General features: G+C 44.7%; 1 protein-coding gene across 5 annotated transcripts in view; it reads left to right on the top strand.

Annotated features, from left to right (window-relative positions):
• Positions 1-16,729, top strand: part of smarcd3b (SWI/SNF related, matrix associated, actin dependent regulator of chromatin, subfamily d, member 3b) — a 57,321-nt gene extending 40,592 nt beyond the window's left edge. For 2 of the 5 annotated variants that reach the window (XM_063207047.1, XM_063207046.1), the window contains 10 exons: positions 513-635; positions 4,428-4,523; positions 7,286-7,399; positions 9,505-9,606; positions 10,083-10,244; positions 11,118-11,215; positions 13,168-13,303; positions 14,558-14,680; positions 15,182-15,283; positions 16,290-16,729. In XM_063207047.1, coding sequence (XP_063063117.1) covers positions 513-635; positions 4,428-4,523; positions 7,286-7,399; positions 9,505-9,606; positions 10,083-10,244; positions 11,118-11,215; positions 13,168-13,303; positions 14,558-14,680; positions 15,182-15,283; positions 16,290-16,343 — 1,110 coding nt within the window. In that variant the 3' untranslated portion in view covers positions 16,344-16,729. Of the gene's footprint in view, positions 1-512; positions 636-4,427; positions 4,524-7,285; positions 7,400-7,619; positions 7,641-9,504; positions 9,607-10,082; positions 10,245-11,117; positions 11,216-13,167; positions 13,304-14,557; positions 14,681-15,181; positions 15,284-16,289 lie in introns of all 5 variants that reach the window. The other 3 variants (XM_063207050.1, XM_063207049.1, XM_063207048.1) reach the window with 2 other exon arrangements.
• Positions 16,730-17,754: the final 1,025 nt, after the last annotated feature.

Genomic DNA, 17,754 nt, shown 5'->3' with positions numbered 1-17,754 from the left:
AACACTGACATATACAGTAATGTAGAAAATTTAGGAAGGGGCTTTGTGCCGAGCAGAATATTTTATAAAGTGCTGCACTGGAATGCAGGAAAAATAAACTTTGTTCCCATATAAGACATAGCTGTATATACAGTATGTTGCTCAGTGGTGAAGAGAGTCTACAAAAAGGAACACGGAGACCGTTGATAAGGAAGAGACGGTTCGTAAGGAGTGTCCTCTGGAATCAATATGATGCAACATTCTAAGCTGACATCTTATGGCTGCCATGCCCCTTTAGGAGAATAAGGGTTTCAGAATGAATTACTGTAAGTTTAATGGGAAAGTCATGCCCATTTAGGAGACTGGACTTGATCCCACTTTGTTACACTAGTGACACATGCTATGCTTTATCTTCCTTATCGTATTGACAACCTTTGTTAACATTGCACACTGATATTGAGAGACTAAAAAGTCCTACATTGTGGCGGATAATGACGGCGTTTGCTTTTCTGCTTCATCCCATCTCTCTGCAGCAAAAAAGAAAACTGCGACTCTACATCTCGAACACCTTCAACCCAGCCAAGCCCGATGCTGACGACTCAGACGGAAGCATCGCATCTTGGGAGCTAAGGGTGGAGGGCAAGCTGCTTGACGACGTAAGTATGCCGACCTCCAGTAGTCTTCTCGACCCTGCGTTATAAAAATATTTTGCCTGACGGGATGCTTTTGCGTCACACCGCAGGAAGTAATTGTGGCTGGACCAGGAATCTGTCCTACAATCAAAATGTTACTGTATGTCTCTGGCCTTGGCTCAAACGCTTAAGACACTGTATTGTTACGCCGGGGACCTGGGGTCGTATCCCAACGCAGTCTCACCCCAAGTAGTCAATTTCTGACTACCTTGGACCAGACTGCAGTTTTTGACGTCTTGGGTATTCCTTCCACGTCACATTTTGACTATGTGGCCTAACCCTAAACCTATTCCTAAACCTAACCTCAATGACGTTATGCTGCCACAAGGGGGTGCCTTTGAGGACATAGTCAAAATGTGACGTGGAAGGAATACCCAAGACGTCAAAAATTGCAGTCTGGTCAAAGGTACTCAGATATTGACTACTTGGGGTGAGACTGTGTAGCGTATCCAGCCCGAGGTCATATCCTGATCCTTGTCCTTCGCTCTCTTCTACTACTGGCCTAACCAAAAATGTCAAGAAAAGCCCAAAAATGTATTTTACAAAGGAAGTGTATGACTGTAGGAAGAGAGAAAAGGATGGAGTGCAAGCTTCTCAACTACATAAGTATTCCCACTTCAAGGAACCTCCTCAACCCTATCTACTGCACAAGTACCCTTTACAAACATTGTACCCATAACTCCCAATGACATTAACAGCCGAGTCGTGTTACCCTTTTAAAGACAGCTTGCCTTTGATCTGGCCTGGTGGAAACATTGAGGACTTTGAATTGAATGGGCTGGCATGGCGAGGGGAGACTTTGACCGGAGTACAGAATTGAGATGCAGTGTACGCAGTGCAAGTCGTATTTCATGGCTGCTTAATGGCAGTGTGGAGCCGAGACAAGACGCTCGTTCTGTGTGGCAGCAGCCGAGATTTGTGGACGTCGCCCTTCCTTATAATTTATGTACGAATCGATCCAGCCGAGTCCGCCGTGCGCCCGACCACACGCCACCCTGCACGGCTGCTGACAGCTTTGGATGAGCCCAGGACAAAGTCATCTGAAAGGCCCCTTCCCACCCAATGCATACAGTTGTAAACAGGACCCAATTCTGGTCCCCGGCCCCCTTCTCCCTGGCCCTGGAGCAACTGACCTCTTTGCCTGCCACCTCCCCTGTCAGCTTCCCTGTCCTCGCCGTCCCGCACCACTCCGCACCACTCCGCACCACTCCGCACCGCCTGCCCTGTCCTCGTAAAGATGCCTCACGTCCAAGGGAGAAGACCTCACCATCTAAACGCTTGGTCATCTGTTGTCTTTGTACTACAAGGCTCTAGGTGCTGGCCTTCAGTTGTGCACACACACACATACTGTATGCGCGCATGCACACACACACACACACCCACCCACCCACACACACACACACACACGTGACCCAACACACGCACATACGTGTGCAGTGTATTCGCACACTATGCATGCCAGTGTGTGCGCACATGCATGCACATGCACACACACACACACACACACACACACACACACACACACACACACACACACACACACACACACACACACACACACACACACACACACACACACACACACACACACACACACACACACACCCCATTCACACATATGAGCTCATGTCCTGCCTATAGCAGCAGTTCTGTGGCTTTGCGGGGACCAAAGTTAAATATACCCCGTTGCTGCTCGCCTCGCGCCCACATCCATCCCCCTTCACATCTCATCTCCCCTCCCTCCCAGGATGAGCTTGCATTCTGTTGCCCCACCAGTCAAATATGAAAATTGGTAGCTCCCTGATTGCACACTGCAACCGAACCCATGCTGTGCCCGTTTCTCTTTCTCTCTCTCTCTCTCTCTCTCTCTCTCTCTCTCTCTCTCTCTCTCTCTCTCTCTCTCTCTCTCTCTCTCTCTCTCTCTCTCTCTCTCTCTCTCTCTCTCTCTCTCTCTCTCTGTTTCTTTCATTCTCTCTCTCTCTCTCTCTCTCTCTCTCTCTCTCTTTCTGCGTACACTCTTTCTCTCCCCCTCTCTCTGCTTCTCTCTTTCCCTCTGCCTGTCTCCATCTCTCCCCCTCTCTCTCTGATCCCATTCTTTCTCTTTTTCTTTTTCTATGTCACTTTCAGTCTTTCTCCTTGCCCCCTTTTCTTCTCTCTCTCTCTCTCTCTCTCTCTCTCTCTCTCTCTCTCTCTCTCTCTCTCTCTCTCTCTCTCTCATTCTTTCTCTCGGCCTGCTCTTATTCTCTCTCTCTCTGTTCCCCTCCTCTTTTATCCCTGTCTCCCTCTGTTTCTCTCATTCTGAGCCCAAGACATAAACATTGGTAATGATTAGTTCTAGTGTGTGTTTATGGTTGGCCCGCAGTACAGCATCTTGGCCAGGCCGGGAGCTGGGTGGGGAGAGGGAGGTGTGGGTTGTCGGCGAGGGGCGAGGGGGCTGATTGATTGTTTTGATAGACCCACGCAGCCCTGAGAGCTCTTCAAGAAGAAGGCAGAGGCTGAAGAGGAGGAGGAGGAGGAGGAGGAAGCAGTAGCACAAGCACAACATGACTCTCTAGTCTATCCGTCACACTCTGCCTGGTGCTGAGGACAGCTCAGCTCAGCTTAGGCCACCGCTTAGAGATCAGTTAGAGATCTCCACGGCAGCTGTGGAGGCTGTTGTTGAAAGAACTCTGGGAGGAAGTGGGCCCTGCTAGGGAGCAGAGAGAGAGAGGGGGGGAGAGGGAGAGAGACAGAGAGAGGGGGGGGGAAGAGAGAGAGGAAGAGAGAGAGAGAGGGGGGAAGATAGAGAGAGGGGGAATACAGAGATACAAAGAGAGACATACCGAGAAAGAGAGGTATAGAGAGAGTGTCCGAGGCAGTTGGGACTGGGAGAATATTTTGAGAGGAAGTGGACCCCATGGGGGCGGAAGGAGCAAGACAAACACAAAGAGATTGCATGTGTGTGTGTGTGGGGAAACTGGGAGAGAGAAAGAGAGAAAGAGACACAGATCTGTCACTCAGCCCACCACTCCTGACAACAGTTCTCTCCCTGTGAGAACTGAGAGAAGGGGGGGGAGAGAGAGTATGAAACGGAGTGACTGACAGAGCAGAGAATGTGTCTGAGGCTGTTGGGAGACAATTCTGGGTAGGAAGTGAACCCTGTGAGGCAGCGGCTAGTAGTGTGTGATGTGGTCAGGTCACCACTGGCAGGCCCCTACAGTGGAGCTGTGGCTGTGGCTAGTGACACTGGTGGTTACACTGCAAGAGAAGTGTCTTTGTTATAACCGTCTCCTAGCAACACAGCAGCACCATACTTAAAGTTAAGGGGACGAATTTTGGGGATTTTCTTTTTCCTTTCGGACTTTTTTACTGACTTTCTTTTCGTTTCTTTCTTTCATTCTTTCTTCCTTCTTTTTTCGTTCCCCTATGGATCTTCCTAAATAAGTATTTTTTACAGCAGTAAGCCTGAGGTTTCGGAATGTTTGTAAAGCAAGTTTGGATTGGGAACATTGCATAAGCGTCATGTGGACTTTACTAACTGCAGTTGTTTCGGCACATTGCACATAGACGAAATATACAAGGGCAAATGACATCTAGTATGCTTAAAATGGAGCGTATGTAATTATTTATTTACCTAAGCAGGTTTGTGGTACTCTGTTTAACAATGCTTTCCACTGTGCTGTGAATGTGTTTGAAATGTGTTATTATAATTCATTTTGCCTTCTTAATGTACTCAACTTGTCCTAATCTATCTTTTTTTATTTATATAAATCACAGGTAGGGAAACAGAAGAGGAAGTTCTCATCGTTCTTTAAGAGTTTGGTCATCGAGCTGGACAAAGACCTGTATGGACCCGATAACCACCTAGTAGAGGTGAGTCAAGTCTTCCTCAGAGCAAAATAAAGAACAAAACATTGTGCACTGCACTCTTCATTCATCTCACATTCTCAAATCACTTCTGTTATATATAGTAGATTCTATTCCCATTCTTTCTTATTCTGATTCTTGGTCTGTTCCAATTTCCATACTCACCAACCTTTTCGCACTTTCGGTATGTAGGGCGTTTGAGCGTAATGTAAGAAAGCCATTTGGAGCGATACTTAATCCACAAATTTTGCCTACTCTCTGAGATTGGAAAGTCCACTCAACCTCAGTACACAGTGCACAGTACGGAGTTTGGAACAGACCATCTGATTCTGATTCTGATTCTGATTCTAATTCTAATTCTTATTCTGCTGTTGCTCAATGACAACGTGAGGTCAGCTAGCCTTCAGTGTTCAGGTCAGTCATTCATTTGAAGGGAGCTGAATTTTGGAAGGAGGTTTTAGCTTAATGTAAACCAGGTTGAGCCGTGAAAGTATGATAATATAAACCACACAGAGCAAGCATCATAAACCAACAGCCCCCAGAGGGCTGTGCTTGTTGTGTCTGTCTGTGTGAGGCAGGGCTGTGCTGGGCTCTGCATACTGCCCCTGTTGCTCATGGCTAACTGTGACCTAATGACTTCACAGCAGCCCTTCGCTCTTTGTCTTAGTGGCCTGTGTGTGTGTGTGTGTGTGTATGTGTGTGCGTGCGTGCGTGCGTGTGTATGTGTGTGTGTCCTATGCTGTGTCCTATGGCTGCCGAGTTCAATATGTCTTCAGACATGATGACTCTCAGCCTCACCGTGCCCTCCCCAGTGTATATACTGTACTTGTGGCCTCCTCATTCATTCCACTGCAAAGACACATGGCAATACGATATGGTTCGGCCACACACAAGGCCATAGACTAGAGTGAGGGCAGGGGGCTTGCTGTGCGCAAACAACACAATGCACTGTATAATCATAAGTATAACAGTTCATATTCTGTCCTGCAATGAAATGTACTCGGATTTCAATGTAAGATGATTTGCAGTGACATATTATTTGCAACACGTGTGTTGAGAGGAAGACAGTCTAGTAATAATACAACGTGCATCATCTATGAAAAATAAGTACCAGTTTTGTCCAAATTTAAAATTGTGTTTAATTGAACATCAGCAGCTTGAATTAAATGATGGGTGCATACTCATCGAGCCACACATTGCCCAGTCAAAAAGGGGGACATCTGTCTAAATAGCATTAAAGACTATTCTTCAACTTGAATAGTCCTCTCTTTTACACATGAGTACAAATATACAATGAGACCAGCATAAATACACAGGCCACACAGAGAGAAGTATAAATACACACACACACCCACACACACCCTAGACACCACCTCTCTTGGCGTCTCTACCTCTCACACAACTCATAAACATTCATGCATGCATGTATGCACGTGCGCGCACGCACACACACACACACACACACACACACACACACACACACGCACACACACACACACACACACACACACAGTCTGTTCTCTCTCGCACGCTCACCCTCTCTCACTCACTCACCCTCTCTCTGTCTCACTTACCCATTTGTCTTGTGGTTTCCTCAGTGATAATGTCTCAGTTTCGAATGGACATTACAGTACGTCTTCAACAGATACTGTATAAAGACATGACCAGTCCAGTTCATCTACTTTCGTTTTACTTTTACTGAATTGTACAAGCATTTAAAAGAAATCTGGCTGTAACTTGGCATTATTGCTGTAAGTCTCATGTAGTGTTGTAAGTCCCTTGTGGTGTACCTTAGATGTGTTTTTTTCTCTACCCACATACAATGTGTTTGCTCTACCTGCATAGTACCTGTGTTTGTCAGTGTATAGTATTCTCCTTCATGTCATTATACTATGAATGTCACATTTGCAACCTAGTTACATGTACAGCAGCTCATCCAACTCCGCAGCATACGATTGTAGGCTACTCCACAGATTTGTAACTACAGAAAAGATGAATGCTTAGGAGGCGAAAATGGATTAGGCCGAACATTTGTGTGTAGCTCAAGTGAACAAACTCACTTTGCCGTAAATGGATAGCCCTGTAAGACACTCACTCAGCAGTGTCCAGACATACAGTACAGTATCGTATTACCAGGCCACTGAGATTGAGTTGTGGTGTGTAGCTACTGTAGACAGTTAAGGTGTTTGAGGTGAAATGTACACTATACAGAGGTGTAGAAAGTACAGTTAGAAGTAGTACTCTGGTGTAATTACAACACTAGCACATGATTTTACAACAGTTATTCCACTACATAGATCTAACGAGGTAGATACACTGTAACAGGACTTCTACCTTTACTTTATACACATCTGAGTGCATGCATACATAGTAGAGATGCAAATTATCGAATAATTCATTAACTGATTGACCTTATCAATCGATTTACAATTAATTGGTAATTGTAAAAGTGAGATAAAGTGCTAAATATAAATTAATTTCGATTTATATTCTTTAATCCAAAGGTGATTGAAATGTTCCCACTCTTCACACACCCTCTTAACATGCCCATTTCACCCAGTTCTCTCACCAGCTGAGTTGGCCATTAATTGCAATCATTTTTTTAATCGATTAACATAAACATTAAAGTCGATTAATCGATTAATTGTTGACATCCCAAACACATAGTAGTCAAACACTCATCTAGAGAAATGATCATATAGCAGCACAGAAAACAAGTTGGTCTCTTGTTAGCTAGAGACAGTGACATCTTTGCAATTTATCCGTAGGGGTCAAACATTCATCTAAAGAACGTATCATATGAAGCTGCCGGGACTGAGTGGTGTGTGAGAGGCCAAACCAGAGGCAGTAGAGGCAGAGATTCTAGGAGTATGATCTCTCTGGTAAAGTTGTTTTGCAATGCAGTGCATGTGTACTTGCAGTAGTGGTCAAATGCTCATCTCAAGAGCCTATCATATTAGGCTGCAAAGTCTGAGTGGTGATGTGTAGCTACAGTACTAGCTGCAGTAGAAGCAGCGAAGGTGTTTGCAATGCATGCATAGTTCTACATACAGTAAGTGGTCAAACGCTCCTCCAGAGAACCTCAAGTGTTTCTCTTTTCAGCTGATGGGCGGCCACGCAAAGGTAAGATGGAGGCTTCTCTACCATTTTTACAATGATAAGTTGTTAGAAAATAAAAACACAAGCGACAAAAGCAAAGGGATTGGGGATTGGGATAGGAGATGGGGATGGGGGGTGGCATGTTTTGAAACCATTTATTTAGAGCTCTTCAGCAGCCATCTTTAGAACACTTCTGCATATCATCAGATGCCAAGGGCCTCTATCTGCCCACAAACTGTGTGGCGCTCTCTGTAATTTATCTTCCGTTTCATTTCCCTCACCCACCCATGTCATTTTCTGAGATTTCTTTTAAGTCATCATCATTTTCCATTCATAGGGGTTATGGTTTGCCATCACATATCATATTCAAGGCAAGGCAAGACAGCAGCAGCCTTATAGTACTAGCACAGCAACAGCATGCACTAACAGTCATCGGCCCAGTTGGCTAGTAAGATAAGCCCAGTTTCCCAGCTCCCCATGCCCAGGCCTAATGACCAGCTGACTGGCGGGCTATTGGCATTGGCTGGCTGGGTATTGGCTGGCTGGCTATTGAGCATAGAGATCCACAGAGCCATAGCATAGAGAACCACCCTCTGGTTTGGCCACTTTTATGTGTGGTTCAAAGTCCCCTTATCATCCTCTGTCTCCGTCTCCGTCTCCGTCTCTGTCTCTGTCTCTCTCTTTCTCTCTCTCTCTGTCTCTCTCTTTCTCTGTCTCTGTCTCTGACTCTGTCTCTGTCTCTCTCTGTCTGTCTGTCTCTCTCTCTCTCTCTCTCTCTCTCTCTCTCTCTCTCTCTGTCTCTCTCTTTCTCTGTCTCTCTCTCTCTCTCCCTCCCTCTCTTCCTCCCTCTTCATGGTTCTTATTATATATGAATATCCTGCTGTCTTTTTTGTCTCTTTGTTCTTCATTTCCATCCGTATGGCGCTTTCCAATTAGTTGGGAACAGGGAGAGAAGTGTTGCCAGCAGTGGTGGGCTTTGTGACAGATCTGTGTCTCTTTCTCTCCCGCTCTCGCTCTCTTTGTCTCTCTCTCTCTCTCTCTGTCTCTCTCTCGCTCTCTCTCTCTCTCTCTCTCTCTCTCTCTCTCTCTCTCTCTCTATCTCTCTATCTCTCTCTCTCTCTCTCTATCTATATCTATATCTATATCTCTGTGTGTGAAGAGCTAGAATAAATGTAAGAAAATAGATACAGCAGTGTGTGTGTGTGGTAGATTGGAGTTAGATGTTGATGGTTTGAAATGTTAAGATAAATGTACTTACACATCACCACCATCTGTTAAGCCCATCACTGGGTGTATTCTGTCTAGTTTGTCTATGAGGGTTTATCATGTTGTCTGCTGACTGTGCTGAGTGAGCATGTGTACCATACCATGTGTGTTGTCTGTCTGCAGTGTTAATTCAACACTTATAGAGTACTTTGGGACCAAAATACACCCTAGAATAGACGTTCGCAGCCCTTTCCAAATTGGGGCCCCTCTTGACATTTTCACAAATGTTCGGGGCCCACCTCGGACCCATTGAAAGCTCAAATAAATATTCAACAGCAATGCACCAACATATTATTTTTGATGGTTAGAAAACAATTCCGTGGGCGCTGTGGCGCAGTGCGCTAAGCCCCCACATTTGGGCTTGCATGCCAGGGTTCGAATCCGGCCTGGGTCATTTCCCATCCCTACCCCATCTCTCTCTCCACATTCGCTTCCTGTCGCTCTTTACTGTCCTATCTGAAATAAAGGCAAAAAAGCCCTTAAAAATATCTTTTTAAAAAAAAGAAAACTATTTCAAGGCCCACGTGGACTTCCTTTAGGGCCCCACCAGTGGGCCCTGTTCCATAGTCTCTAAGTGTTAAATTAACGCTGCATTTTTTACTGTGTGTGTTTCTGTCCTCAGTGGCACCGCACGGCCACCACCCAGGAGACGGACGGCTTCCAGGTCAAGAGGCCGGGGGACGTCAGCGTACGCTGCACCCTGCTGCTCATGCTGGACTACCAGGTGGGCACAACACACACACAGGAACACACACACATGGACATTCAGACACACCACACACACACACACACACACACACACACACACACACACACACACACACACACACACACACACACACACACACACACACACACACACACCACACACCACACACACACACACACACACACACACACACACACATACACACACAAGCACTCACACAAACTCACTGTACCCAGCATCACACCTGAGAGACAAAGTACTATAGGCCTTCTGCCTGCAGTATGTGTTTGTCTTTCATTTTTACCACCAAGCACCAGAGGTGGACTAATGTTAAAATAGACAGTAAACGGCATGTCGTGGTCTCAACAGGTAATTCCAATAATATGTGAGCCCATCTACCTAGGAGCACCCAGAATGCCTGTTAGGAAAATTGAGTTATGCTTATCGAGTGGCAGTGTACAAATAAATTTGCCTTTTCTTGCTCCCCGTAGCCTCCTCAGTTTAAGCTGGACCCGCGGCTGGCCCGCCTGCTGGGCATCCACACCCAGACCCGCTCCTGCATCATCCAGGCCCTCTGGCAGTACGTCAAGACCAATAAGCTGCAGGACTCACACGACAAGGAGTACATCAACTGTGACAAGTACTTTCAGCAGGTGAGTGGCCTGTTGAGCGCATCAAAGAGGGTTTTGCCAATATTGCAGTCTGTGATAAAGATCTGAGGTTTAGTAAGGTTCACCAAATTACCCAGGTAGTCAGTGAAAGGAGTTTATGTCCAAATGGATCTTCTTTGAAAACATCGGAAAAGGATATACATCATTTGTCAGGGTTTTAGACACATTAATTAAAATCGTAGTAACTTACTTAACACTGTGTCAGATTTTTAGTTGTTTATTACCACCACCATCAAATTTTAAGTATTCATTATGACTGGAAAATTGCACTTTTCATACATGAAAAGGGGGATCTTCTCCATGGTCCGCCATTTTGAATTTCCAGAAGTAGCCATTTTTAGCTATAAAAATGACTGTACTTGGGCCATACTAGAAAATATGACTTTATCACTTAATAAACTTTTTACTGCACAGTGTCCCGTAGCCCCTTAATGCACGCCGTACCTCCTGTGGCACACTGTAATAGGCATTGAAAGTTAACTACTATAGTACTACACTACTATGTCAGTGCACAGGGACTTTAGTAATACTTTATGACTTGGTCATTGCCATTCTGGTAACAGCTAATTTATAAAGCCGTGTCTTAAGGGGTTAAGTAATTTAATTGACTTTAAAGGGTTATCTTCTTTCCTTGTATAGCATGTAGTACCTCAGACACCTCAAACTGACATCAGACAATTCCTTCATGGCCAGTCTCATTTGACCTTGACCTTGACCTTAACTCATGTTGGAGCTTGTGCTACTCTTCCCTGCTTATTATTATTTAGGAGTGAGGAGTGACTGCTTGCTTGGCTGTACTGTACACATGCTAATGCTAGCTAATGCTAATGCTAACCTGTGTTCGGTTCTCCTCAGATATTCGACTGTCCTCGTCTCAAGTTCTCCGAGATCCCCCAGCGCCTCACCAACCTGCTGCTGCCCCCAGACCCCATAGTTATCAACCACGTCATCAGGTCAGTCACTCTAAGCCAGTGGTTCTCAACCTTTTTTGAACAAACGCCCCCTTGACCTCATCCTAAGCTTCCCAACGCCCCTGTGACCTCATGATAAGGCTCTCATCACCCCTCTTAGTATTAAACAATGAAATGGACTAATGCCCCCAATGACAACTAGGCACTGCCCCCTCTCAACTGTATCCTTCTCAACGCTCCCCTGGGGCTCTTCAACGCTCCCTCGGGGGGCTGTAGCGCGCCCGTTGACAAACTCTAATCTAAGCCCTCCCGTGGCTCTAACGGTAGGGCAATGGGCTGCCACCCGGGTTTGATTCCGACTCGGATCCTTTGCCGATCCTTCCTCATCTCTCTCTCTTCATTCGTTTCCTGTCACTCTCACTGTCCTATCGTTAATAAAGTCATAAAAATGTATTTATATCCCCGAAACGCGGAGCGTCGGGGATGTAATGGTTTTGCGTGCGCCGCGTCCGCCGCCGCCTCCGCGTCCGCGTCCGCGTCCGCCGCCGCGTAAGGTTTTTCGTGTTAACGCGATAACTTTTGAACGGATGTTTGGATTTGTCCCAGATTTTTTGGGTGAATGCTCTAGGGCAGGTTCATGAACTGATTCGAGTTTGGAGGTCAACACTTTCAAGATGGCTGAATTCAAGATGGGCAAATTTTTGTTTGGCCCATAACTTCTGACTGGGTGGATGGAATTCTCCCAGATTAGGTGTGTTAATGCTCTAGGGCAGTGTTTCCCAACCAGGGGTACGTGTACCACTAGGGGTACGCGAGCACACTGCAGGGGGTACTTGGGAAATGTTATTATTATAACAAATGTATGGAGCAGTCACATCAGGACAGAGAAAGCGATACAGAACATGAATTAGGGGGTACTCATGGCACAACTAACATGCTTAGGGGGTACGCGAGACAGAAAAGGTTGGGAAACACTGCTCTAGGGTAGGTTCATGAACTTATTCAAGTTTGGAGGCCAACACTTTCAAGATGGCTGAATTCAAGATGGCTGAATTTTGGTTTGGCCCATAACTTCTGACCCGTTGGATGAACTGAACTGAAGATTCATGAACTGATTAGATTTTGGAGGCCAATAATTTCAAAATGGCGGAATTTTCATTTGGCACTTAACTTCTGACTGGGTGGATTGATTTGCCCTGTAACACTTTATTTTAAAGGTTCACCCTTTCAGTGGATCTACCACATTAGGTACAGTGTAATAACCAGCGTAATGTATTTAATAAGATGTAATAACAGTGTAATACCAGTGTAACAGTATGCAATACCTGTAATACCACTTACACACAAATACATGATGTAAGTACAAGATTGGTACATGGTGTTACACTGGTATTACATGGCATTAAATGTTGTTGCACTGGTTATTACACTGTACCTAATGTGGTAGATTCACTGAACCATTAAAACAGTATTACCATTTGCCCCATTTTTTGCTTCATTTTCACAATAGTTGTTTGGTTTTAAGCCTATGCACGTCATGTCACGTCTGTATGTATCATATACATTTACGAAATGGTGGACGGGAGTGGTAGGAATGATGGGGGACTGGAAGCGTCGCGTTTCGGGGATATACCTTAAGCAGTCGAAGGCGACTGCACAGGCAGTCTAGTTTACAAAAGGTTAGTCACTCTAATAAATCTGTGAAGACTCTCATTCATCCACGCCATGTTGGTGAAGCTGGAAGCAAGGTGACTTTATTTTTGGAGCTTCATGACATGTCACCCTTTATCCCAAGAGCTTCTGGTGTGGTGTTTAGCTCCCTAACTGTCATATCAGAAGTTTTGAGGGTGGAATTTCTTCAAACTCCAAAGTCCTATAAGTGACTACAACTATGTTCTATGTCTTTACTTCTACTTCACAAAGTATAATATAAATACATGTAAGGTAACGTGAAATGATGTAATCTAGTAATTTCCCAGTCCTTCCTCTTGTAGTGTGGATCCAAATGACCAGAAGAAGACGGCGTGCTATGATATTGACGTGGAGGTGGAGGACCCTCTGAAGGCCCAGATGAGCAGCTTCCTGCTCTCCACAGCCAACCAGCAGGAGATCGCCTCATTGGACAACAAGGTAGCCCACAAGAACAGCAGCCATCTTTGAATTATATCATTTAAGCATATGAAAAGAAAAAGAGAGAATTATGAATCCCTCAGTAATCAGTGGGAGATCGCCTCATTGGACAACAAGGTACCCCACAAGGACAGCAGCCATCTTGGTTTTCGCAATTCTATTTAAGCATAACAGAAGATAAAGAGAAAATTTTGAATTCCTCAATTGTCAGCAGGAGATTGCTTCATTGGACAATAAGGTAGCCTGCACGGATGGCTGCCACACTTGGCTTGCTAAGCGCTACAAATTTTCTACAATAATATTTAAGCATAGCGACGGAAAGAATCGAAAACTTGAGGAGCTCGTCATTGTTAAAATTATCAAATGTGGTCAGTGTTGTATGCAGCCTTTTTCATTAGATGCCTGTTTGTTATGAGCTGTCACTTTTTTTGACCGTGAAGCGATCCCCTCCACCCTTTTATGTTTTTGAATATATTTGGTACAGTATTTTATTAAATCTGTCCTCTGTGTGCATAAAACACTATAAGGCTATAAATCCCAGACACTCACATCACAGCATGATATACTCTATGTACAGCTGCTGACTTACAGCTGCAGTAAGCCTACCACGACTTCATAATTTGTGTGCCACTGCTCCACTGCACAGCAATGTACATATTTCATCTGGCATCATAACCATCACATACAGCCTGCAATATTTCCATGAGACCTGAGTAATTCAATCTCCTTTAATTTAATTTCAGAGCCATGTGAACATCTATTGAGTCCAACATCTATTGACTTGGCTTGTACTGTATGCTCACAGCTGCTGCTGCTGCATGATCCATAACACAGTGCCTTGGTTACTTAGGACTTGGCTACATGTATGCCGATATTTTTTAGTATTTTTAAAAGCTGATATTTTTTTTTATCCATTTTCATATTTTGATCCAGTTTACACGTTATGTGAAAAATATCAGTTTTAGGGAGCTAAAACTGTTTACATGTAAACAAAAGGCCTAGTGTACTGTATATGGTTGGTGGGTGGGTGGTGGGGGATTGGGGGGTCTAGTTTGTTCTTTATGCCTTGGTATAGCCAATATGTGATATCATTCCCATACTGTTTAACTTTTATACTATGGACATTCAGTAAACTAAACCTTTGTTATTACACAAAAAAATCAATAAAGAAACCTTTGGGGGGAAAAAAACGTCCCAGACGTATGCGTTTACAAAAATAAATGTGTAAAGAGGGTCTTAATCCTGTCATTTCAGATCCATGAGACCATCGAGTCCATCAACCAGCTGAAGATCCAGAGAGACTTCATGCTGAGCTTCTCCAGGGACCCCAAGGGCTACATCCAGGACTGGCTCAAGTCCCAGAGCAGAGACCTCAAGGTGGGTGCCACGGGGTTAGAATATATACGTAGCAGGGGCCTAGCTGTGGCTCGGCTCAGTCGGCTGGGGACTGGACTGATACACCGGCGACCGGGTTTGATTCCGGCCGGGACATTTGCCGATCCTTCCCTGTTTCTCTCTCCCCACTCACTTCCTGTCACGCTGTAACTGTCATGTCTCAAATAATGAAATAAAAGCCCAAAACGTATATTAAAAAAACAATATACTGTATAGGAGGAATGCACTTTCCTCCATTAGAACATGTACTTTCCTCCATTTGAACATCGTCTTGTAATAGTCATTCACGTCATGCAAAAAAACAGCATTTACAGTAACTGCTGTTATGGATGTCACAAAAAAACCTTCGGTGACGTTACTCCTCATGTTCACTTTCTGTGGCATGGCCCTAATTTGTCATAACTGGAAAGTGCTGTACAGCTTTTGAATGGTGCCTGCCTCTTGGTGGCGCTGGTCCCTGATGTCCTTGGCCTGTGTTTACAGCTGATGACTGACGTGGTGGGGAACCCTGAGGAGGAGCGCAGGGCTGAGTTCTACGAGGAGCCCTGGACACAGGAGGCCGTAAGCAGATACTTCTACTCTAAGGTGAGACAATCACAGGACTTAAACATGCTGTAGTCCTTACATGCAGATGGGATCGCTACTCAATATTTTCGGGAAAATCGTAGCACCTTAATGCTCGCCGATCCACCAGTGGAATGCTGTGATAGGGACTGCAAAAACGTAGCTAACTTAGTACTACACCATTACAACAGTACACAAGACCTTTAGTAATCAGTAATAATAATTACCAAGAGTCTTATAATATAACAGGACATGACAATTGCCATTTTGATGATAGTATATACATTAGAAGCTCTAATAGAAGTTATAATAGATAAAAGCTCTGCATAACAGGACTAATGGTACTGGAGCTCGAACCTTGTGAATTTGGCAGATGGGGTCGCCGTTTGGCCTATTCACTATTTGCTGAAAATACTCAAGTGCATCATAACAACATTGCTATGGCATTACAGAGAGCGTTAAAGTGATACTGTCCTATTTTTGGAAATAAGCTAATTTTACACCTCTCCTTGAATTAAATGATTGAGTTTTACCTTTCTCCTGTACTTTCAACCATTCTCTGAGTATGGCAGTGCAAATTTTACCTCTAAGCTAGCAGTTAACATTGAGTCCTATGAGACCAGTTAGCCGCCAGCCGGTCTCATAGGACTCAATGTTAACTGCTAGCTTGGAGGTAAACTTTGTACTGCCGTATTCAGGGAACTGCAAGAAGTACAGGAGAAAGGTAAAACCCAATCATTTCACTCTTGTTTCCAAAAATGGGACAATATCACATAGCCATTACAATTTTTGTGACAGTAAGGTTATAACATAGGCTCTGCGCTAAGGGGTTGATACATAAGATTTTACCGTCTGTTTAGCTCAGTGTAGAACAGCCCATGAGATTCACTCACAGTTGTGATTTATTCTGGGAATGCATGCTTTGAAATATAATTAATGGAAGGAGAAATCACAAGACCAAAGCCAACTGCCCCTGTATCTCAAACACATGCTGTGCCTACTCTGACCCCTCTCCTCTGTTCCACAGATCCAGCAGAGGAGACAAGAGCTAGAGCAAGCACTGGCCATGAGGAACACCTAAATCTGACCTTTGACCCCTACCACTTCTACCCTTCACCCCCCTGAATAACCGATCACATCCGAGGAGCCGACCCCCGACGTCTAGCCCACCATCTGCTTCGCCTGCTGCCTGGAACTGTTTGTCTGATGTTGCTCTGTGTGTGAGAGTGGAGGGAGAGAGAGAGAGTGGATCGCCAGATGGCCCATACACCTGCAATCTGCGTACACTCTGTACACCTTGACCTGTGACTGGCGGCGCCCACACACACAAAGGCTGGAATTTCCTCCACTGCAGGCCTCCTCTGATAATCCATCATCCTCATCCCACCTCTCCTGCATCCTTCTCTCTCTCTCTCTCTCTCTCTCTCTCTCTCTCTCTCTCTCTCTGTCTCTGTCTCTCTCTCTCTGTCTCTCTCTCTCTCTCTCTCTCTCTCTCTCTCTCTCTCTCTCTCTCTCTCTCTCCCGTCTTCGCCGCCAGAGGCGAGCAAACTGGATTGAGAAAGTGAATTTTCTGTCATGTGTCATTTGTTCTGCGTGTGCTCTGTACTTGGCTGATCTGATCTACTGAGATGAGCAGCTGGTTCAGTGACTTGGCTGGAACGAGTATGTGGCAGCAGGACTTTTGCTTTCTCAACCTGGGATGGTGTGCCTCTGCTCTCCACGTACAGTACCCCCAAATAGCCAAGCCCTTGGTGAGCCTTGGTGGTGCCATGTTGAAGTCTTTTAGGAGAGAGGTTTGGGCCAAACGGTGTGATTTTGCCACCTGGTCCCTGGACGGAATGCTTGAGGACAGATCTGAGCAGACACAAACACAAAAGAAATCTGAAGATGGTGCCATCTGTTGGACAGCTCTGTAGGACCCCCCCTCTCTTACACACAAAAAACATCTCTTCATGTTTATAGTTGTGAGGACTTGAAAACAACGTCCTTCACAAAAAAATGTTTTATTGGGCCTGAGCCATTTGAGTGGAGTGTGGTTTTTTTTTACATTGTGAGCAATATGGTCTGTGTTTGTATTCAAGCATTTTTTAAAACACAAAGAAGCATGGTCCTTGTGCCTCATGTTTCTTTTAAAAGAATAAGTCTAACGTCTAACATCGCTCCTAAAATTTTGAAGTCCCTAAAATGAAGTATTTAAGTCAGGCAGCTTTAATGGAAGAAATATTTCTCGGTTCTCCTGAGATTCTCTTGACAGTGCACCTCAGTTGATAAAGAGGTCAATTCTTGTTGAAGTATTAATGATTTTCTTTGGATCGAAATGGGAAATCACATTAAATTATATTTGATTGTAATTTTTACACTTTCACTTAAATAATGTTAAATCATGAAGGCGTATTTACTAATATTTAATATATTTGAGCAGTACGAGGCAGTATTGATTGAATAATGTTCAGCATTGAGGTGTCTGTCTGATGACAACCATCAGGTTTTTT

The sequence above is a fragment of the Engraulis encrasicolus genome, chromosome 9 (assembly GCF_034702125.1).
Source record: "Engraulis encrasicolus isolate BLACKSEA-1 chromosome 9, IST_EnEncr_1.0, whole genome shotgun sequence".
In the NCBI taxonomy this organism is placed as follows: domain Eukaryota; kingdom Metazoa; phylum Chordata; class Actinopteri; order Clupeiformes; family Engraulidae; genus Engraulis; species Engraulis encrasicolus.
Note: the sequence above shows the minus strand (reverse complement) of the source record. Positions and strands in the feature narration are given on the sequence as shown.